Raw genomic sequence first — 23,138 nt, 5'->3', positions numbered from 1 at the left:
GGAGATAGTCATTGCCTGGCTCCTGTGTGGTGCGAGTGTTACTTGCCACTTATCAGCCCAATCCTGATTATCATCCAGGTCTTGCTGCACGCGGGCATAGACCACTTCATTATCTGAGGAGTTGCAAATGGAACTGAATGCTGTGCATTCACCAGGGAACATCCCTATTTCTGACCTTATGATGCAGGAAAGATCATTGATGAAGCAGCTGAACATCAGTAGAAGGGGAAAAAAGCTAGACTCTATTATTAAGGATGTGGTATAATAGGATTAGGCAGAGTCAACATGGATTTATGAAAGGGAAATCCTATTTGGTAAATCTGTTAGAGTTTTTTGAGTTGTGACTAGCAGAATAGAAAAGGGGGAACCAGTGGATGTGGTGTGTTTGGATTTACAGAAGGCATTCGATAAGATGCCACGAGAGGTTATTAAACAAATTGGGATTGGGGGTAATACACTAGCATGGATTGAGACAGAAAAGAGAGAGTAGGAATAAATGGATAATTTTTGGGTTGGCAGGATGAAACTAGTGGGGAAATGCAAGGATCAGTGCTTGCGATTCAGCTATTCACAATCTATATCAATGATTTGGATAAGGGGACCAAATGTAATATATCCAAGTTTGCTGATGATACGAAGCTAGGTGTGAATGTAAGTTGTGAGGAGGATGCAAAGAGGCATCAAGGGGATATAGACAGGTTAAGACGACACCTTCCATCACTTTAATGATGATTGAGAGTAAACTGGTGACGGTAATTTGCTGGATTAGATTTGTCCTGCTTTTTGTGGATAGAACATATCTGGAAGTTTTCCACATTGTCGGATAGATGCCAGTGTTGTAGTTGTACAGCTTGGCTAGATGTGCGGCCTGTTCTGGAGCACAAGTCTTCAGCACAATATATTGTCGGGGCCCATACCCTTTGTGCTCAGTGCGCTCAGCCTTTTCTTGATATCACGTGGAGTGAATCGAATTGGCTGAAGACTGGCTTCTGTCTGGTGATAACCTCAGCAGGAGGCCGATATGGATCATGCACTCAGAAATTCTGGCTGAAGATGGTTGTAAACACTTTAGTCTTTTGCACTCACGTGCTGGGTTCCGTCATAATTGAGGATGGGGATATTCATGGAGCCGCCTCCTCCTCCCATTAATTGTTTAATGGTCCACCACCATTCATGACTGGATGTGGCAGGACTACAGAAATCTGATCTGATCCATTGGTTGTGGGATCATAGAAAAATAGAAAACATAGAAAATAGATGCAGGAGTAGGCCATTTGGCCCTTCGAGCCTGTACCACTTAGCCTTGTCTATGGCATGCTGCTTCCGCTTTTTAGCATGCTGTGTTGCAGCTTCCCCAGGTTGTCACCTCATTTTTAGGTACGCCTGGTGCTGCTCCTGGCATGCTCTTCTACACTCTTCATTGAACTAGGGTTGGTCACCGGCTTGATGGTAATAATAGAGGGATATGCCGGGCCATTAGGTTACAGATTGTGGTGGAATACAATCTGCTACTTGTCATGTATTCAACCAGCATTGTAACCCATGTATAAACTGACCTAAGTTGTACACCGTGAGAACACTGACCACTAGGTGGGAGACACTCCTAACCTGGACCTTCAGGTATAAAAGGGGAAGCTCCACCCACCTTCATCACTTGAGTGCTAAGGAATAAAGGACAGGTCACAGACTGACCTTCTCTCAAGCATGGGCCTCATGTGTATTTATACTGTGTAGTAAGGACGTATCAATGGCGACAAGAAACTGGGATTTAAACCACGCGAGCATGGCCACTAGCAGAACAGACGAGAGGTACTGTGTTAAGGAATGGTTGGGACAGAGATTCAACATTGTTAAAGCAACACACAGTTCTCCGGGGAAACAAGGGCAGTCAGGCATGCCCCAACATGTAGTCGAACCCAGAGGGGGAGTTCGACAGAGACAATGGCAAGCTGAACAGCGATTCACGCCATTGCAAGGGACAATGCGGCCAGTAATGGGGCCATCAACACCTGTTAATGGTGCACTCAAGGACAATAACAGGGGCAGTCAGGGACGATCGACTGGCAAGGGACCTTTTGTTTCAAACCACAACTCATGCTGGAGGCGTGGAGGCATACATTCAGCTGGAGTTTGCAGAGATGAGCAAAATACCTGCAGAAATTGCAGAAATGGACACTGGGGGAAATCGCTGGAAGCTGAAGTTCAGCGAGTTCATGTGGAGCGCGTATACAGTTCATACACCAGGACGCCACCGATAATGGTGAAAGTGCTCCTCAATGGCATCCCAGTATCAATGGAGTAAGACACGGGTGCCAGCCAGTCCCTGATGGGTATCAAACAGTTCGAAAAGTTGTGGGCATCCATGGCCAGGAGGGCAAAATTATCGCCGATTGACGCACAGCTACGGACTTACACAAAGCAGATCATTCCGGTGCTAGGCAGCGCCACGGTAGTCGTGACCCACAAAGATTAGGAGAACAGTTTGCCACTCTGGATTGTCCCAGGGGACGGTCCCGCACTACTGGGGAGGAGTTGGCTTGCTGTCATGAACTGGAAATGGGGCGATATCAATGCAATTTCCTCTGTGGAGCGAGTATCATGCTCACAGGTCCTGGACAAATTTGACTCATTATTTCAACCCGGCATTAGCACTTTCATGGGGGCCAAGGTAGTGATTCACATAAACCCGGACGCCAGACCAGTACACCACAAGGCCAGAGCTGTGCCGTACGTGATGCGGGAAAAGATAGAAGGCGAATTGGACCGCCTGTTGAGGGAAGGCATCATCTCGCCAGTCGAATTCAGTGACTGGGCGAGCTCGATTGTGCCGGTGCTCAAGGCGAATGGGTCGGTCAGGATATGTGGCGATTACAAGGCCACCATCAATCGGGTGTCACTCCAAGACCAGTACCCGCTACCGAGAGCGGAGGACCTCTTTGCGACGCTATCCGGTGGCAATCTTTTTTCAAAATTGGACCTGACCTCAGCTTACATGACCCAGGAGCTGGCGAGTGAGTCGAAGAAGCTGACCACCATCACGACACACAAGGGGTTGTTTGAGTACAACAGATGTCCGTTCGGGATTCGCTCGGCCGCCGCGATCTTCCAACGAAATATGGAAAGCCTTCTCAAGTCGATTCCAGGGACGGTGGTTTTTCAGGACTACATCCTCATTACGGGTTACGATACTGAAGAACATCTCCACAACCTGGAGGAGGTGCTACGCAGACTGGACCGGGTAGGTCTGCAACTGAAAAAGGCGAAATGCGTCTTCCTAGCTCCAGAGGTAGAATTCCTGGGGATGAGGGTAGCAGCAGACGGGATCAGCCCTACTGCATCCAAGACGGAAGCGATCCAGAGAGCACCCAGACCCCGTAACATGACGGAGCTGCATTCGTTCCTGGGGCTCCTGAACTATTTTGGTAACTTTCTTCCAAAATTGAGCACGCTGCTAAAGCCGCTACACGTGCTCCTACGCAAAGGTCGCGAATGGGTCTGGGGGGGACAGCCAGGAAAGGGTTTTTAATAGAGCACGCAATTTGTTATTTTCCAACAATCTGTTAATGCTATATGACCCATGTAAGAAACTTGTGTTAACATGCGATGCGTCGTCCTATGGTGTCGGGTGTGTGTTGCAGCATGTCAATGCCAAGGGTCAGTTACAGCCGGTAGCTTATGCCTCCAGATTCTCTTCTACACTCTTCATTGAACTAGGGTTGGTCACCGGCTTGATGGTAATAATAGAGGGATATGCCGGGCCATTAGGTTACAGATTGTGGTGGAATACAATCTGCTACTTGTCATGTATTCAACCAGCATTGTAACCCATGTATAAACTGACCTAAGTTGTACACCGTGAGAACACTGACCACTAGGTGGGAGACACTCCTAACCTGCACCTTCAGGTATAAAAGGGGAAGCTCCACCCACCTTCATCACTTGAGTGCTAAGGAATAAAGGACAGGTCACAGACTGACCTTCTCTCAAGCATGGGCCTCGTGTGCATTTATATTGTGTAGTAAGGACGTTAGAAAAATAGAAAACATAGAAAATAGATGCAGGAGTAGGCCATTTGGCCCTTCGAACCTGTACCACTTAGCCTTGTCTATGGCATGCTGCTTCCGCTTTTTAGCATGCTGTGTTGCAGCTTCCCCAGGTTGTCACCTCATTTTTAGGTACACCTGGTGCTGCTCCTGCCATGCTCTTCTACAATCTTCATTGAACTAGGGTTGGTCACCAGCTTGATGGTAATAATAGAGGGATATGCCAGGCCATGAGGTTACAGATTCTGGTGGAATACAATCTGCTGCTGATGGCCCACAGCGCCTCATGAATGCCCAGTTTTGAGCTGCTAGTTCTGTTCTGAATCTATCCCATTTAGCACGGTGGTAGTGCCGCACTCACAATGGATGGTGTCCTCAGTGTGAAGACGGACTTTGTATCCACAATGACTGTGTGGTGGTCACTGCTACCGATGCTGCCATAGACAGATGTATCTGCGACAGATAGATTGGCGAGGATGAGATCAAGTAGGTTTTTACCTCATGTTAGTTCTCTCACCACCTGCTGCAGGCCCAGTCTGGCAGCTATGTGCTCCAGGACTCGGGCAGCTTGGTCAGTAGTGGCGCAACCGAGCCTGTCTTGGTGATGGACATTGAAGTTCCCCTCCCACATTACATTCTGTGCCCTTGCTACTCTCCATGCTTCTTCCAAGTGGTGTTGAACATGGAAGAATACTGATTCATCAGCTGAGGGAGGGCAGTCGATGCAAATCAACAGATTTGAGAAGGAGATGAGAAGGAATTTCTTCTCTCAAGAGTGTCATGTACCTTTGGAATTCTTTACCCCAGGTAGCTGTGGCGGCTGGGTCATTGAATATATTTAAGGTGGGGATACAGAGATTTTTGAACGATAGGAACATAATTACATAAGAACATAAGAATTAGGAACAGGAGTAGGCCATCTAGCCCCTCGAGCCTGCTCCGCCATTCAACAAGATCATGGCTGATCTGGCCGTGGACTCAGCTCCACTTACCCGCCCGCTCCCCATAACCCTTAATTCCCTTATTGGTTAAAAATCTATCTATCTGTGACTTGAATACATTCAATGAGCTAGCCTCAACTGCTTCCTTGGGCAGAGAATTCCACAGATTCACAACCCTCTGGGAGAAGAAATTCCTTCTCAACTCGGTTTTAATTTGGCTCCCCCGTATTTTGAGGCTGTGCCCCCTAGTTCTAGTCTCCCCGACCAGTGGAAACAACCTCTCTGCCTCTATCTTGTCTATCCCTTTCATTATTTTAAATGTTTCTATAAGATCACCCCTCATCCTTCTGAACTCCAACGAGTAAAGACCCAGTCTACTCAATCTATCATCATAAGGTAACCCCCTCATCTCCGGAATCAGCCTAGTGAATCGTCTCTGTACCCCCTCCAAAGCTAGTATATCCTTCCTTAAGTAAGGTGACCAAAACTGCACGCAGTACTCCAGGTGCGGCCTCACCAATACCCTATACAGTTGCAGCAGGACCTACCTGCTTTTGTACTCCATTCCTCTCGCAATGAAGGCCAACATTCCATTCGCCTTCCTGATTACCTGCTGCACCTGCAAAATAACTTTTTGGGATTCATGCACCAATGGTGGAGCAGTGGAGGCGTGTCCTGCTCAGTTGGCTGAGTGAGCAGTGAGGAGAGGAGCTCCTGTTGCAGCTCCTGGCTGGGCCTGTGAATCAGCCCAGGAAGAGAAGGAAGGAAGGGGCTTCACCACCAACTTTCACCCAGAGGGAGAGGAGGAAGGCAGAAAACTTTGAACATCTTACCATTTCTACAAAGAGTTGGAGAGAGGGGGAAAGACCAACAACAACATCCAGTGTGGAAGGAGGGAGACTCTACCATTCTACAGGTGGGTGTGGGTGCATTTCCCTAAAAGACTTTGTTGTATCGGTGGGGGGAGGAAAGAAGTCCACTGAGGGCCGGAACATCGCGGGGGGTGTGTGTGTGTGTGGAAGTGTGTGTGGGGGCCTTGCTTACAACTAGGCCCCACACACAATTGAACCCCCCCTCCCCGCATTGCCTAGCCTGGGATAGCTGGAGCTACCAGGCTGAAGATTTCTTAAATTACCCTAAGAACATCGTTGGGAATGTGTGCCTGGTTGGCTCTAGCTGCCCCAGGTGAAGACATCTTCTCCCCCCACCTGAAGACCAACCCAAAGACTGTGTTTTTGTTTTTTTGCCATCTGGGGAGTGCACCCCAAGAAAAACACCCACCCATCGCTGTGAGGGGAGACCTGCCCTCGCAGCCTCCCTCTTTCCCACACCCCCTTACTCTATCTCTCTCTCTCTGTCTCTCCCCTCTCTCTCTGAGAGCCCTTTCCTCCAAATTTTTAAAAAACAAACAAAATAAAACAACTGAGCAGAGGGAGCAAGGCCCCTCCCCAATTGCCAACTAGGGGAGAGGTGTGCCTCGTTAAGAGCTCCTCTGCTCAGTCTTTATATACGAGGCCAATTAAGACCATTAAGACCTGTGACTTTGGGGTGGGTGTAGCCCTTAAAGGGACCCCATGATGGCGACCCCATCCACGCCGGTGGCAGGGCCAGCTAGGACTTATGCGCAGGCGGCATCCACATCCACGGTGCCTCTTGCGCCACCTGCTGCCCTGCCACCATTCAAACTAATAACCAAAAAACACGGGGTCAAGAGCTACACTCACCACACAATGAGCATTGAGGAGTGTGTGCGGGCGATGGCTGGGGTAGTCGGCCCCTCGGCCATTGTCGCAGCCTCCAAGATGTCTGGGAAGGCCGTGTTCTTCCTGGGGTCGGAGCGGGCGGTGTCCCTGGCCCTCGAAAAGGGGCTCACGGTGGGCGGGACGTTCCTGCCGGTGGATCCTCTCGAGGCCACCACGCAGAGGGTCATCATATCGAACGTCCCGCCCTTTGTTCCCGCTGAGCTCCTCCTCCCTCACCTACACCAACTGGGGGAGGTAAGGTCGGGGATCAACCCCATACCGCTTGTCCTCCGGGAGAACAGCCTACGCCACGTGTTCTCCTTCCGCCGCCAGCTCTTTGTCCGGCTGGCGCGGGAGGAGACGACGGAGGGTTATTTTAATGTGGTGCACGAGGGGACTGCCTACCGCGTCTTTTGGACGTCGGACGGCGTGCGGTGCCTTGCCTGCAGGGAGGTGGGGTACGTTCGCAAGAACTGCCCCGCCTCCAAGGCCGCCAAACCACCGAAGGCGGCCAAGGCTGGCGCCGCCGCCACCCCTCCCCCTAGTTGCGTCCGCGTGCCGGGAGCCGTAGGTGCGCGGGTATCGCCGGGGGCCGATGCTTTCACGGCCTCTGGCGGGGGGGAGGGAGAGCGTCCGACCGGAAAGAAGGCGCGGAAGAAGGCAAAACATCCAGAGGCGGATCCCCTCAGTGCGCCAGAAAATTTGACCACCGCGCTCAGCCCAACCCCGTCACCGGCGAGCGCGGGGTGCCCTGAGCCCGTGCCCGAGCCCTTGAACAACACCACAGAGGGGCCCGGGCGCGGGCAAGAAAAGGAAAAGGGGGGGGCGGAGCGGGAGGCCTCGGCAGACATGGAGGTCTCCCTGCCTCAGCGCACACCCAGCAACAAAAGGAGGCGCCGCTCCGTTGAGGCGGAGGGGGAGCAACATCCCTCCGCGGAGGAGTCGGTGCCCGCCGCGTGTCCCGCGTCCCCCATCAGCGCCCCCAAGCAGCGCCGTATGCGGGAGGAGTCTTTCCCCGGGGAGGGTGAGACAGTCGAGGTTGCCCAGCCTCTGCCTCCCGGGGATGGCGTGGAAGATCTGCCTGTCGTGGGGGGCGTGGGGACCGCGGAGGAATGCATTGCCGCCGGGCCGGGCGTCCCGGGGACTGAGGCGGGCGGGGCCGAAAAGGCCGAACCTGAGCCCGCCCAGCCAATACCCAACTTCCCCCGGGATTTGCTCGACTCGGCAGAAACTGAAAATATGAACAATTTTAATGAATCCGTACACGCTGGACTGAGGGGTGGCGGCGGGGAGGGAGAAGACCAACAACCCTCGCCCCCTACTGTGGAGCTGGGGGAATTGGAGGACCTGGAACATTACTTTGACCAGGTCTCTCCCTGTTCCCCGGTTCCTGGGGCGGAGGGGGAGCCCCTTCCGCTGTCGCTTCCCGACCCAGCACCAATTTTAAAAGAGCCCAGTGGGGACTCCTCTGCCGACGATCCTGGGGGTGGGATCGGGGCAGAGCCAGGGCCAGATGGAGCGGCCGGGCCGTTTGCCGTACCTCGTGCGGTCGACGGGCCGGCTGCTAGCGGCGACCTCCCGGAGGGGGACGGGGACTCGGTGGAGGACGCGGGTGAAGATCTCGAGTCCATCGCCAGTGAGGCGGTGGATCTGCTCGCGGCCGCCACTGAGACCCTCCTCATTCCCGTAGAGGAACTCCGGGACTTTTTGGTCCAGTGCCGGGGTCGCCGCGACCAAGCCCGTCTGGCCCTGGAAAGATGGTCCGAGCCGGGGCTGCTCGTCGCGTCCGTCCGCGCCGCCGCTAAAACCATGGCCGCGGGCGGGCCCTTATCCAAGGCTCAGGGCCTTGAGCTGCGCCGGCTCAAAAAGTTCCTCGCTGGGCTGCTGAAGGAGTGGAGGTCAACAAACGACTCCACTCCTCCCCCACAATAGGTTAGGTAGAGGTTGCACTGTGCTCTAGTCATGAAGATAACCATAGCCAGCCTCAACATCAACGGCAGCAGAGAGGCACGCCGTAGATTTAACAATTTTTCGCTCCTGCGGGAGGGGAAATATGCGGTGTGCTTCCTGCAAGAAACCCACACCGTTCCGGGAGACGAAGCCACGTGGCTCCTGGAATGGCAAGGAGAGGTCCGCATGAGCCACCTCACCGCCACTTCTAGTGGGGTGGCCATCTTGCTGGGCCCGCATTTTCAGCCGGAGATCTTGGGGGTCGAGGAGCCCGTGCCAGGCCGCTTGCTGCACGTAACGGTTCACCTGGGGGACGTGCTGCTCCATCTCGTGAACGTGTACGCCCCTCAGCCCGGCCCGCAGCAGATGCGCTTCTTTGAAGAGGTATCCGCTCTTCTTGGCTCCGTCGACGTCGGCGACTGCATTGTCCTCGGGGGGGATTTTAACTGCACCCTCGAGGCGAGGGACCGCTCCGGTGCCCTGCAGTGCATGACGGCGATGGAGAAGTTGAGGGACCTGGTCGGGTCCTTCGACTTGGTGGACGTCTGGCGAAATCTCCACCCCGACTCCAGCGCCTTTACTTGTGTGAGGCCTGGAGTTGGATGGTCTAGAGTCGACCGCATTTACGTGTCTCGGGCGTACGTTTCCTGCGTCCCGGCGGCCTCCATGTGGCCGGTGCCGTGTTCGGACCACCACCTGGTGTGGGCGGAGCTCGCTTCGCTCCGCGCGAGGACGGGGTCCGCGTACTGGCACTTTAACAACCGGCTGCTGGAGGACGTGCGGTTCCAGGACTCGTTCCGTCGATTCTGGTCCGACTGGAGAAGGAAGCAGGGGGGCTTCCCCTCCTTGAGGCTATGGTGGGATGTGGGCAAGGCTCACGTCCGCGTCTTCTGTCAAGAGTACGCGAGTGGGTCGACCAAGAGGCGGGCGGCCAGGGTCGGGCGCCTGGAAAAGGAGGTGCTCCACCTGGAATCCCGTCTCGGTCAAGTCGTCCAGGACCCGGCCCTGCGGACGGTGTACGAAGCGAAGAAGGCCGCGCTGAAGGACCTGCAGCTCGTCGGGTCCCGAGGCGCGTTCGTGAGGTCGCGGATCCGGTTCCTGCAGGATCTGGACTGCGGCTCCCCCTTCTTCTACTCGCTGGAAAAAAGGCAGAGTGTCCGTAAGCAGCTCTTGACGCTGCTGGCCGACGACGGCTCTCTCGTCTCGGATCCGGAGGGCGCCAACAACAGGGCCCGTGAATATTACGGGACTCTGTTCTCTCCGGATCCGTCCAGTGAGGAAGCGCGTAGAGTTTTGTGGGAGGACCTGCCGAAGGTCAGCCCGGAGGGCGCCGAAAATCTGGAAGCTCCGCTAAGCCTGGCGGAGCTGACCGGTGCCCTCGACCGGCTCTCGAGGGGAAAATCCCCGGGGCTGGACGGGCTGACCGTGGAGTTCCACAGGGCGTTCTGGGACGTCCTGGGGGATGACTACGCGCGGGTCCTGGGGGAAAGTCTGGCGACCGGGGAGATGCCCCTCTCTTGGCGCAGGGAAGTCATCGTCCTGCTGCCTAAGAAGGGCGATCTCCGCCTCCTTAAGAACTGGCGCCCGGTCTCCCTCCTCAGCACGGACTACAAAATCTTCGCCAGGGCGATGTCTGCTCGCCTTGGTGCCGTGCTGGACCACATGATCCACCCCGACCAGTCCTACACGGTCCCGGGCCGGACAATCCACGATAACATCCATCTGGTCCGGGACCTCATCCATTGTTCCCAGGAGGCTGGTGTGTCGGTCGCCTTCCTATCCCTCGACCAAGAGAATGCGTTCGACAGGGTGGATCACGACTATCTGCTCGGAACTCTGCGCGCTTTCGGGTTCGGGACGCATTTCGTCGCCCGGATCCGACTTTTGTACGCCGCCGCGGAGTGTCTGATTAAGGTTAACGGGTCTTTGACGGCGCCCCTTCGCTTTAGGAGAGGGGTGCGCCAGGGATGCCCCATGTCCGGCCAGTTATACGCCGTTTGCGTGGAGACTTTCCTGCGCCTCTTGTGGACGAGGTTGACGGGACTGGCTCTGCAAGGGCCGGGCGTGGAGGTCGTCCTCTCGGCTTACGCCGATGACGTGCTCCTCGCGGTAGAGGATCCCGCTGACCTGCGGAGGATGCGTGAGTGCCAGGAGATTTACTCGGCCGCGTCCTCTGCCAGGATCAACTGGGAGAAATGTTCCGGACTCCTGGTGGGTCAGTGGCGGGTGGACTCCCTGCCGGAGGAGCTCAGGCCTTTTGCCTGGAGCACGACCCATCTCCTCTATCTGGGAGTCTACCTTAGCCCCGACGAGGGAGCCTGGCCGGCGAACTGGCAGGAGCTGGAGGCCAAGGTCGCCGCTCGCCTAGGGCGCTGGACAGGACTGTTCCGAGTGCTGTCCTACAGGGGTCGAGCGCTAGTCATATACCAGCTGGTGGCCGCAATGTTGTGGTACCGGCTGGTCACTTTGACCCCTCCCCCTGCGTTTGTCGCCAAGATACAGAAGAAGCTGGAGGACTTCTTCTGGAACAACAGGAAGCACTGGGTCTCTGCTGCGGTCTTGAGTCTCCCGCTTGAGGAGGGCGGTCAGTCGTTGGTGTGCATCAGCGCCCAGCTCGCGACTTTCCGTCTTCAGACCCTGCAGAGATACCTTTACGTCGAGCCCCCTCCTAGGTGGTGTGCTCTGGCGACGTATTTCTTCCGCCAGCAGCGCGACCTCAATTACGACACGCAGCTCCTGTTTGTGAACTTGGGGGGTGTCAGGACCGCCCTCCGGGAGCTGCCTGTCTTTTACAAGGAACTCATCAGGGTCTGGAACAAAGTCTCCACCAAGCGCAGCTCTCCGCCGGCTGGAGTGGCGGCCGTCCTGCAGGAACCGCTGCTCGGGAATCCGTACCTCCACGACCGAGGTTTTATGTGGCGGTCGGAAGAGAGGGCTGTGGCTGGTGAGGTGACCAGGGTCAGGGACCTGCTCGATGGTGGAGGAGCGGGCTGGATGGCGCCAGACACGCTGGCGCGGCGCCTAAATTCTGCCAACGTCCGCCACGCGGCCGATGCCATCGAGTCGCTAAAAACAGCTCTGGGCCCTGACTCCGTTAGGTGCATCGAGGAGGCTCAAGCACGTGGGGAGATCCCGTCCGAACTGACCCCCGTCCGGACGGAATTCCTCATCGGCGCCAAACCCCGGAACCTCCCTCGGGGGCCGGCGCCTCACAACTTGAGCCGCCTCGGGGAAATCCCCTCCGTGCCTTTCAGTTCCGCGCGGAGGGGTTTCCTGTACGGGCTGCTCCTGCACACTCTCAATTTTGCCATCCTCGCCGGCCGTCCGGACACGCCATGGCGTACCATCTTGCTGTCCGGAGGAGGCGGGGTTCCCCGATGGAGGGCACTCTACGCAGGGGTCCTCCCACTATTCATCGGGGACTTGGCCTGGAGGGTGGTGCACGGAGCAGTGCCGTGCAATAAATTTTAAAGCTGGTTCACGGACTCCCAGGCCGCCTGCAATTTCTGCGGTCTGGAGGAGTCCGTGTTCCATGTTTTTATTGAGTGCACAAGGTTGCAGCCCCTGTTCCATTATTTGAAGGGGCTGCTCCTGAAATTCTGGCTGCACTTCAGTCCCACTCTCCTGATCTTTGGGCACCCTGAGCGGAGGGGAGCGGGTAGGTCCGAAGGCCTCCTCGTAGGACTGCTCCTGGGCACGGCCAAGGGTGCCATCAGCCGGTCCAGGCAGCGGGCGGTCGAGGGGGTCGTTCAACCTGACTGCCTGCCTCTCTTCCGCTCTTACATCCAGTCCAGGGTGTCCTTGGAGATGGAGCACGCGGTGTCCACCGGTACGCTCGCGGCCTTCCGCGAGAGGTGGGCACCGGAGGGACTGGAGTGCATCATCACGCCCGGCAACCAAATTTTAATTTGATTTTACGTTTTAAAGTTTAATTTGTTTTAATTGCCGGTGCTTTTAGTGTCCCCCTCCCCTTTTATAGGGGGCACTGAAAAAAGGAAAATTTGATTTTAGTGCCCAAAAAAAAAAAACCCCAAAAAAAAGGAAAAAAAGAGGGCCTTGTAAATGTCTGGTGTGTCATCCAGGGCGGGTGGCACCGATTAATGTTTTTGTTTTGCAGGTAAACTCCAAAAAGAGTTTCATGCACAAGGACCAATTGTGGAGCAGTGGAGGCGTGTCCTGCACAGTTGGAGCTGAGCTGCAGTGAGGAGAGGAGCTACCAACCTTAGCTCCTGCCTGGAGAGCCCTGAGAACAGCCCAGGAAGAGAAGGAAGGAAGGGGCTTCACCACCAACTTTCACCCAGAGGGAGAGGAGGAAGGCAGAGAACTTTTAACATATTTTACCTTTTCTACAAAGAGTTGGAGAGAGGGGGAAAGACCAAAACAACATCCAGTGTGGAAGGAGGGTGACTCTACATCTTCTACAGGTGGGTGTGGGTGCATTTCCCAAAAAGACTTTGTTATATCGGTGGGGGGTTGAAAGAAGACCACTGAGGGCCGGAACATCGCGGGGGGTGTGTGTGTGTGGAAGTGTGTGTGGGGGCCTTGCTTACAACTAGGCCCCCCCCACAATTGGACCCCCCCCCACATTTGCCTAGCCTGGGATAGCTGGAGCTACCAGGCTGAAGATTTTTCTTAATCACCCTATTAACATCGTTAGGAGTGTGTGCCTGGTGGCTCAAGCTGCCCCAGGTGAAGACGTCTTCTCCCCTCACCCGAAGACCACCCCAAAGACTATTTGAGTTTTGCCATCTGGGGATTGCACCCACCCACAGCTGCGAGGGGAGACCTGCCCTCACAGTTCCCCCCCCTTCCCACCCCTCTCACTCTATCTCTCTCTCTTTGTCTCTCCCCTCTCTCTCTGAGACCCCTTCCTCGTAATTTAAAAAAAAAACAGAACAATTGAGACAACTGAGCAGAGGGAGCAAGGCCCCTCCCCAATTGCCAACTAGGGGAGAGGTGTGCCTCGTTAAGAGCTCCTCTGCTCAGTCAATATACGAGGCCAATAAAGACCATTAAGGCCTGTGACTTTGGGGTGGGTGTAGCCCTTAAAGGGACCCCGTGATGGCGACCCCATCCACGCCGGTGGCAGGGCCAGCAAGGACATATGTGCAGGTGGCAACCGCTTCCACGGCACCTCTGCGCCACCCGCTGCCCTGCCACCATTCAGACTTATAACCAGGAAACACGGGGTCAAGAGCTACACTCACCCCACAATGAGCATCGAGGAGTGCGTGCGGGCGATGGCTAGGGTAGTCGGCCCCTCGGCCATTGTCGCAGCCTCCAAGATGTCTGGGAAGGCTGTGTTCTTCCTGGGGTCGTAGCGGGCGGTGTCCCTGGCCCTCGAAAAGGGGCTCACGGTGGGCGGGATGTTCCTGCCGGTGAATCCTCTCGAGGCCACCGCGCAGAGAGTCATCGTGTCGAACGTCCCGCCCTTTGTTCCCGCTGAGCTCCTCCTCCCTCACCTACACCAACTGGGGGAGGTAAGGTCAGGGATCAACCCCATACCGCTCGGCCTCAGGGAGAGCAGCCTGCGCCACGTGTTCTCCTTCCGCCGCCAGCTCTTTGTCCGGCTGGCGCGGGAGGAGACGACGGAGGGTAGTTTTAATGTGGTGCACGAGGGGACTGCCTACCGCGTCTTCTGGACGTCGGTCGGCGTGCGGTGCCATGCCTGTAGGGAGGTGGGGCATGTTCGTAATAACTGCCCCGCCTCCAAGACCGCCAAACCACCGAGGGCGGCCAAGGCTGGCGCCGCCGCCACCCCTCCCCCTAGTTGCGTCCGCGTGCCGGGAGCCGTAGGTGCGCGGGCATCGTCGGAGGCCTTTGTTTTCAGGGCCTCCGGCGGGGGAGAGGGAGAGCGTCCGAACGGAAAGAAGGCGCGGAACAAGGAGAAACATCTAGAGGCGGGTCCCCTCAGTGCACCAGAAAGATTGACCACCGCGCTCGGCGCAACCCAGTCACCGACGAGCGCGGGGTGCCCTGAGCCCGTGCTCGAGCCCTTGAACAACACCGCAGAGGGGCCCGGGCGCGGGCAAGAAAAGGAAAAGGGGGGGCGGAGCGGGAGGCCTCGGCAGACATGGAGGTCCCCCTGCCTTCGCGCACCCCCAGGAACAAAAAGAGGCACCGCCCCAATGAGGCGGAGGAGCAACAAAATCCCACCGCGGAGGAGGCGGTGCCCGCCGCGTGTCCCGCATCCCCCACCAGCGCCCCCAAATTGCGCTGCAGGCACGAGGAGCCTGTCCCTGGGGAGTGTGAGGCAGTCGAGGCTGCCCAGCCGCTGCCTCCTGGGGATGGCGTGGAAGATCTGCCTGTCGTGGGGGGCGTGGGGCCAGCGGAAGAATGCGTAGCCGCCGGGTCGAGCATCCCGGGGACTGAGGCGGGCGGGGCCGAAAAGGCCGAACCTGAGCCCGCCCAGCCAATACCCAACTTCCCCCGGGATTTGCTCGACTCGGCAGAAACTGAAAATATGAATAATTTTAATGAATCCGTACACGCTGGGCTGGGGGGTGTCGGCCGGGAGGGAGAAGACCAACAACCCTCGCCCCCTACTGTGGAGCTGGGGGAATTGGAGGACCTGGAACATTACTTTGACCAGGTCTGTCCCTGTTCCCCGGTTCCTGGGGCAGAGGGGGAACCCCTTCCGCTGTCGCTTCCCGACCCAGCACCAATTTTAAAAGAGCCCAGTGGGGACTCCTCTGCCGACGATCCTGGGGGTGGGATCGGGGCAGAGCCAGGGCCAGATGGAGCGGCCGGGCCATTTGCCGTACCTCGTGCGGTCGACGGGTCGGCTGCTAGCGGCGACCTCCCGGAGGGGGACGGGGACTCGGTGGAGGACGCGGGTGAAGATCTCGAGTCCATCGCCAGTGAGGCGGTGGATCTGCTCGCGGCCGCCACTGAGACCCTCCTCATTCCCGTAGCGGAACTCCGGGACTTTTTGGTCCAGTGCCGGGGTCGCCGCGACCAAGCCCGTCTGGCCCTGGAAAGATGGTCCGAGCCGGGGCTGCTCATCGCGTCCGTCCGCGCCGCCGCTAAAACCATGGCCGCGGGCGGGCCCTTATCCAAGGCTCAGGGCCTTGAGCTGCGCCGGCTCAAAAAGTTCCTCGCTGGGCTGCTGAAGGAGTGGAGGTCAACAAACGACTCCACTCCCCCCCCCACAATAGGTTAGGTAGAGGTTGCGCTATGCTCTCGTCATGAAGATAACCATAGCCAGCCTCAACATCAACGGCAGCAGACAGGCACGCCGTAGATTTAACAATTTTTCGCTCCTGCGGGAGGGGAAATATGCGGTGTGCTTCCTGCAAGAAACCCACACCGTTCCGGGAGACGAAGCCACGTGGCTCCTGGAATGGCAAGGAGAGGTCCGCATGAGCCACCTCACCGCCATTTCTAGTGGGGTGGCCATCTTGCTGGGCCCGCATTTTCAGCCGGAGATCTTGGGGGTCGAGGAGCCCGTGCCAGGCCGCTTGCTGCACGTAACGGTTCGCCTGGGGGACGTGCCGCTCCATCTCGTGAACGTGTACGCCCCTCATCCCGGCCCGCAGCAGATGCGCTTCTTTGAAGAGGTGTCCGCTCTTCTTGGCTCCGTCGACGTCGGCGACTGCATTGTCCTCGGGGGGGATTTTAACTGCACCCTCGAGGCGAGGGACCGCTCCGGTGCCCCGCAGTGCATTACGGCGATGGAGAAGTTGAGGGACCTGGTCCGGTCCTTCGACTTGGTGGACGTCTGGCGAAATCTCCACCCCGACTCCAGCGCCTTTACTTGGGTGAGGCCTGGAGTAGGATGGTCCAGAGTCGACCGCCTTTACGTGTCTCGGGCGAACGTTTCCTGCGTCCCGGCGGCCTCCATGCGGCCGGTACCGTGTTCGGACCACCACCTGGTGTGGGCGGAGCTCGCTTCGCTCCGCGCGAGGACGGGGTCCGCGTACTGGCACTTTAACAACAGGCTGCTGGAGGACGTGCGGTTCCAGGACTCGTTCCGTCGATTCTGGTCCGACTGGAGAAGGAAGCAGGGGGGCTTCCCCTCCTTGAGGCTATGGTGGGACATGGGCAAGGCTCACGTCCGCGTCTTCTGTCAAGAGTACGCGAGGGGGTCGACCAAGAGGCAGGCCGCCAGGGTTGGGCGCCTAGAAAAAGAGGTGCTCGACCTGGAATCCCGTCTCGGTCAAGTCGTCCAGGACCCGGCCCTGCGGACGGTGTACGAAGCGAAGAAGGCCGCGCTGAAGGACCTGCAGCTCGTCGGGTCCCGAGGCGCGTTCGTGAGGTCGCGGATCCGGTTCCTGAGGGATCTGGACCGCGGCTCCCCCTTCTTCTACTCGCTGGAAAAAAGGCAGAGTGTCCGTAAGCAGCTCTTGACGCTGCTGGCCGACGACGGCTCTCTCGTCTCGGATCCGGAGGGCGTCAACAACAGGGCCCGTGAATATTACGGGGCTCTGTTCTCTCCGGATCTGTCCAGCGAGGAAGCGCGTAGAGTTTTGTGGGAGAACCTGCCGAAGGTCAGCCCGGAGGGCGCCGAAAATCTGGAAGCTCCGCTAAGCCTGGCGGAGCTGACCGGTGCCCTCGACCGGCTCTCGAGGGGAAAATCCCCGGGGCTGGACGGGCTGACCGTGGAGTTCCACAGGGCGTTCTGGGACGTCCTGGGAGCGACTACGCGCGGGTCCTGGGGGAAAGTCTGGCGACCGGGGAGTTGCCCCTCTCTTGGCGCAGGGCAGTCATCGTCCTGCGGCCTAAGAAGGGCGATCTCCGCCTCCTTAAGAACTGGCGCCCGGTCTCCCTCCTCAGCACGGACTACAAAATCTTCGCCAGGGCGATGTCTGCTCGCCTTGGTGCCGTGCTGGACCACATGATCCACCCCGACCAGTCATACACGGTCCCGGGCCGGACAATCCACGATAACATCCATCTGGTCCGGGACCTCATCCATTGTTCCCAGGAGGCTGGTCTGTCGGTCGCCTTCCTATGCCTCGACCAAGAGAATGCGTTCGACAGGGTGGATCACGACTATCTGCTCGGAACTCTGCGCGCTTTCGGGTTCGGGACGCATTTCGTCGCCCGGATCCGACTTTTGTATGCCGCCGCGGAGTGTCTGATTAAGGTTAACGGGTCCTTGACGGCGCCCCTTCGCTTTAGGAGAGGGGTGCGCCAGGGATGCCCCATGTCCGGCCAGTTATACGCCGTTTGCGTGGAGCCTTTCCTGCGCCTCTTGCGGACGAGGTTGACGGGACTGGCTCTGCAAGGGCCGGGCGTGGAGGTCGTCCTCTCGGCTTACGCCGATGACGTGCTCCTCGCGGTAGAGGATCCCGCTGACCTGCGGAGGATGCGTGAGTGCCAGGAGATTTACTCGGCCGCGTCCTCTGCCAGGATCAACTGGGAGAAATGTTCCGGACTCCTAGTGGGTCAGTGGCGGGTGGACTCCCTGTCGGAGGAGCTCAGGCCTTTTGCCTGGAGCACGACCCATCTCCTCTATCTGGGAGTCTACCTTAGCCCCGACGAGGGAGCCTGGCCGGCGAACTGGCAGGAGCTGGAGGCCAAGGTCGCCGCTCGCCTAGGGCGCTGGACAGGACTGCTCCGAGTGCTGTCCTACAGGGGTCGAGCGCTAGTCATAAACCAGCTGGTGGCCGCAATGTTGTGGTACCGGCTGGTCACTTTGACCCCTCCCCCTGCGTTTGTCGCCAAGATACAGAAGAAGCTGGTGGACTTCTTCTGGAACAACAGGAAGCACTGGGTCTCTGCTGCGGTCTTGAGTCTCCCGCTTGAGGAGGGCGGTCAGTCGTTGGTGTGCGTCAGCGCCCAGCTCGCGACTTTCCGTCTTCAGACCCTGCAGAGATACCTTTACGTCGAGCCCCCTCCTAGGTGGTGTGCTCTGGCGACGTATTTCTTCCGCCAGCAGCGCGACCTCAATTACGACACGCAGCTCCTGTTTGTGAACTTGGGGGGTGTCAGGACCGCCCTCCGGGAGCTGCCTGTCTTTTACAAGGAACTCATCAGGGTCTGGAACAAAGTCTCCACCAAGCGCAGCTCTCCGCCGGCTGGAGTGGCGGCCGTCCTGCAGGAGCCGCTGCTCGGGAATCCGTACCTCCACGACCGAGGTTTTATGTGGCGGTCGGAAGAGAGGGCTGTGGCTGGTGAGGTGACCAGGGTCAGGGACCTGCTCGATGGCAGAGGAGCGGGCTGGATGGCGCCAGACATGCTGGCGCGGCGCCTAAATTCTGCCAACGTCCGCCACGCGGCCGATGCCATCGAGTCGCTAAAAACAGCTCTGGGCCCTGACCCCGTTAGGTGCATCGAGGAGGCTCAAGCATGCGGGGAGATCCCGTCCGAACTGACCCCCGTCCGGACGGAATTCCTCATCGGCGCCAAACCCCGGAACCTCCCTCGGGGGCCGGCGCCTCACAACTTGAGCCGCCTCGGGGAAATCCCCTCCGTGCCTTTCAGTTCCGCGCGGAGGGGTTTCCTGTATGGGCTGCTCCTGCACACTCTCAACTTTGCCATCCTCACCGGCCGTCCGGACACGCCATGGCGTACCATCTTGCCGTCCGGAGGAGGCGGGGGTCCCCGATGGAGGGCACTCTACGCAGGGGTCCTCCCACTATTCATCGGGGACTTGGCCTGGAGGGTGGTGCACGGAGCAGTGCCGTGCAACAAATTTTTAAGCCGGTTCACGGACTCCCAGGCCGCCTGCAATTTCTGCGGTCTGGAAGAGTCCGTGTTCCATGTTTTTATGGAATGCACGAGGTTGCAGCCCCTATTTTATTATTTGAAGGGGCTGCTCCTGAAATTCTGGCTGCACTTCAGTCCCACTCTCCTGATCTTTGGGCACCCTGTGCGGAGGGGAGCGGGTAGGTCCGAAGGCCTCCTCGTAGGACTGCTCCTGGGCAAGGCCAAGGGTGCCATCAGCCGGTCCAGGCAGCGGGCAGTCGAGGAGGTCGTTCAACCTGACTGCCTGCCTCTCTTCCGCTCTTACATCCGGTCCAGGGTGTCCTTGGAGATGGAGCACGCGGTGTCCACCGGTACGCTCGCGGCCTTCCGCGAGAGGTGGGCACCGGAGGGACTGGAGTGCATCATCACGCCCGGCAACCAAATTTTAATTTGATTTTACGTTTTAAAGTTTAATTTGTTTTAATTGCCGGTGCTTTTAGTGTCCCCCTCCCCTTTTATCGGGGGCACTTGGAAAAATGTGATTTTAGCGCCCAAAAAAAAAAGAAAAACACAAAAAATAAACACAAAAAAGGAAAACAAAAAGGGCCTTGTAAATGTCTGCTGTGTCACCCAGGCGGGTGGCATGGTTTAATGTTTATGTTTTTCAGGTAAACTCAAAAGAGTTTCATGCACAAGGACCCCCAGGTCCCTCTGCACTGCAGCGTGTTGTAACTTCTCCCCATTCAAATAATATTCCCTTTTACTTGATAGGGGAATCAAGGGTTATAGTGAGCGGGCAAGGAAGTGGAGTTGTTGGCAAGATCAGATCAGCCATGATATTATTGAATGGAGGAGCAGGCTCAAGAAGCCAAAAGGCCTACTCCTGCTCCTATTTCTTATGTTCTTATGTATGTTGGTGATATGGACGTTGCAGGGTCAACCGGGCTTGGTGTGCCGTAGCCAGTTCCGAGTTCAATGCCAGGTGGTTCGTGCGGTTTCACTCTTATTATTGTTTTTAGTAGTGGTTGTATAAAACCGAGCAGTTTGATTAATCCACGCCACCATGTTCGATGCTGACCAATTTGATTAAGCCCTGCCCCTGTGTTCAGTCTTTCAGATGAGACGTTAAACCGAAGCCCCGTCTAAGGGTGGAAAAGATCTCATGGCACCAATTCGAAGAAGAGCAGGGGAGTTATCCCTGGTGTTCTGGCCAATATTTATCCCTCAAGCAACATAAGAAAAAAACAGATTAACTGGTCATTATCACATTGCTGTTTGTGGGAGCTTGCTGTGTGCAAATTGGCTGCCACGTTTCCTACATTACAACAGTGTCTACATTCAAAAAGTACTTAATTGGCTATAAAGCACTTTGATACGTCAGATGGTCATGAAAGGAGCTATATAAGTCTTCTATATTTTCAGTGGTTTAAGAACATAGGAAAATAAGGAATAGGAGCAGGAGTAGGCCATTTGGCCCCTCGGCCCCTCGAGCCTTCTTCGCCATTCAATAAGATCATGGCTGATCTGATCATGGACTCAGCTCTACTTCCCTGCCCACTTCCCTTAACCCTTTACTCTCTCATTGCAAAAAAATCTGTCTACCTTCGCCTTAAATATATTCAATGAACCCAGCCTCCACAGCTCTCTGGGGCAGAGAATTCCATAGATTTAAAACTCCCTGAGAGAAGAAATTTTCCTCATCTCAGTTTTAAATGGGCAGCCCCTTATTCTGTCCCGTAGTTTTAGTTTCCCCTATGAGTGGAAATATCCTCTCTGCATCCACCTTGTCGAGCCCCCTTATTATCTTACAAGTTTCAATTAGATCACCTCTCATTCTTCTGAACTTCAATGTGCATAGGCCCAACCTGCTCAACCTATCTTCATAAGTCAACCCCCTCATCTCCGGAATCAAGCTTCTCTGAACAGACTCCAATGCAAGTATATCCTTCCTTAAATACGGAGACCAAAACTGTGTGCAGTACTTCAGGTATGACCTCACCAATACCCTGTACAGGTGTGGCAGGACTTCTCTGCTTTTATACTCTATACCCCTTGCAATAAAGGCCAACATTCCATTTGCTTTCCTGATCACTTGCTGTACCTAGAAACATAGAAACATAGAAAATAGATGCAGGAGTCGGCCATTTGGCCCTTCGAGCCTGCATCGCCATTCAATGAGTTCATGGCTGAACATGCAACTTCAGTACCCCATTCCTGCTTTCTCGCCATACCCCTTGATCCCCCTAGTAGTAAGGACTACATCTAACTCCTTTTTGAATATATTTAGTGAATTGGCCTCAACAACTTTCTGTGGTAGAGAATTCCACAGGTTCACCACTCTCTGGGTGAAGAAGTTTCTCCTCATCTCGGTCCTAAATGGCTTACCCTTTATCCTTAGACTGTGACCCCTGGTTCTGGACTTCCCCAACATTGGAAACATTCTTCCTGCATCTAACCTGTCTAAACCCATCAGAATTTTAAATGTTTCTATGAGATCCCCTCTCATTCTTCTGAACTCCAGTGAATACAAGCCCAATTGATCCAGTCTTTCTTGATATGTCAGTCCCGCCATCCCGGGAATCAGTCTGGTGAACCTTCGCTGCACTCCCTCAATAGCAAGAATGTCCTTCCTCAAGTACCTGCATATTAACTTTTTGTGTTTCATGGACAAGGACCCCCAGGTCTCTCTGTTCTGCAGCACTTTGCAATTTTTCTCCAATTAAATTATAATTTGCTTTTCTATTATTTCTGCCAAAGTGGATAACCGCACATTTTCCCACATTATACTCTATCTACCAATTTTTTGCCTACTCACTTAGCCTGTCTATATTTTTTTGCAGATTAGTTGTGTCCTCCTCACAATTTGTTTTCCCACCCATCTTTGAGTCATCACACTAAGCCACCCCTCTGTTTAAAGTGCTGCGCAGTTTGATTAGGTCCCGCCCCTGGACTCGGTGCTGTCAGTCACAGTAAGCCACGCCCTCTATTTAAAGTGCTGCGCAGTTTGATTAAGCCCCGCCCCTGGACTCGGTGCTGTCAGTCACAGTAAGCCACGCCCTCTATTTAAAGTGCTGCGCAGTTTGATTAGGTCCCGGCTGTGGAGCTTGGTGTTGCTCGGAGACCGAACATCCATCGGGAAAAGCGGCGATTCGAGGGTCTGCGGGGCCCTGAGAATGGACGCACCGGATGTGTGGAGAGTCTGAGAGCCGGTTGTGAAGACCCTGATAGCGGGCCCGCCGTGAGGTTTCGGTAAACTCTCAGATTGGCTGGAGCTGGAGACATGTTGGTGCTCGGCCTCCTGCTCCTCCTGCTCCTGCTCCCGGGCCGGCCGCTCGTCGCACAAGGTAAGGACCTGAAGTGGGGAACGGGTTTAAAGAGCGGCCGGGGGCAATCGCAGACGCAGGCCCTGTCAAGGTGTTCGCAAATATGATCAATAAAGTGGCGCTGAGCTGGGTCTGGTGGGCGGGGAGGGAGGGGTCCCTGTCCCTGTCCCTGTGTGTGTGGGGGGAGGGGGGGTCTGGTCCCTGTGTGTGTGGGGGGAGGGGGGGTCTGGTCCCTGTGTGTGTGGGGGGAGGGGGGGTCTGGTCCCTGTGTGTGTGGGGGGAGGGGGGGTCTGGTCCCTGTGTGTGTGGGGGGAGGGGGGGTCTGGTCCCTGTGTGTGTGGGGGGAGGGGGGGTCTGGTCCCTGTGTGTGTGGGGGGAGGGGGGGTCTGGTCCCTGTGTGTGTGGGGGGAGGGGGGGTCTGGTCCCTGTGTGTGTGGGGGGAGGGGGGGTCTGGTCCCTGTGTGTGTGGGGGGAGGGGGGGTCTGGTCCCTGTGTGTGTGGGGGGAG

The 23,138-nt window shown here is 56.4% G+C and overlaps 1 protein-coding gene across 3 annotated transcripts in view; it reads left to right on the top strand.

Annotated features, from left to right (window-relative positions):
* The first annotated feature begins 22,370 nt into the window (after window positions 1-22,370).
* Window positions 22,371-23,138, top strand: part of LOC139229810 (HEPACAM family member 2-like) — a 73,306-nt gene continuing 72,538 nt past the window's right edge. For all 3 annotated transcript variants that reach the window (XM_070861403.1, XM_070861402.1, XM_070861404.1), the window contains exon 1: window positions 22,371-22,652. In XM_070861403.1, coding sequence (XP_070717504.1) covers window positions 22,589-22,652 — 64 coding nt within the window. In that variant the 5' untranslated portion in view covers window positions 22,371-22,588. The remainder of the gene's footprint in view (window positions 22,653-23,138) is intronic.

The sequence above is a fragment of the Pristiophorus japonicus genome, chromosome 19 (assembly GCF_044704955.1).
Source record: "Pristiophorus japonicus isolate sPriJap1 chromosome 19, sPriJap1.hap1, whole genome shotgun sequence".
Lineage (NCBI taxonomy): Eukaryota > Metazoa > Chordata > Chondrichthyes > Pristiophoridae > Pristiophorus > Pristiophorus japonicus.
The sequence above is the reverse complement of the archived record's forward strand: the minus strand, read 5'-3'. Positions and strand labels throughout refer to the sequence as shown.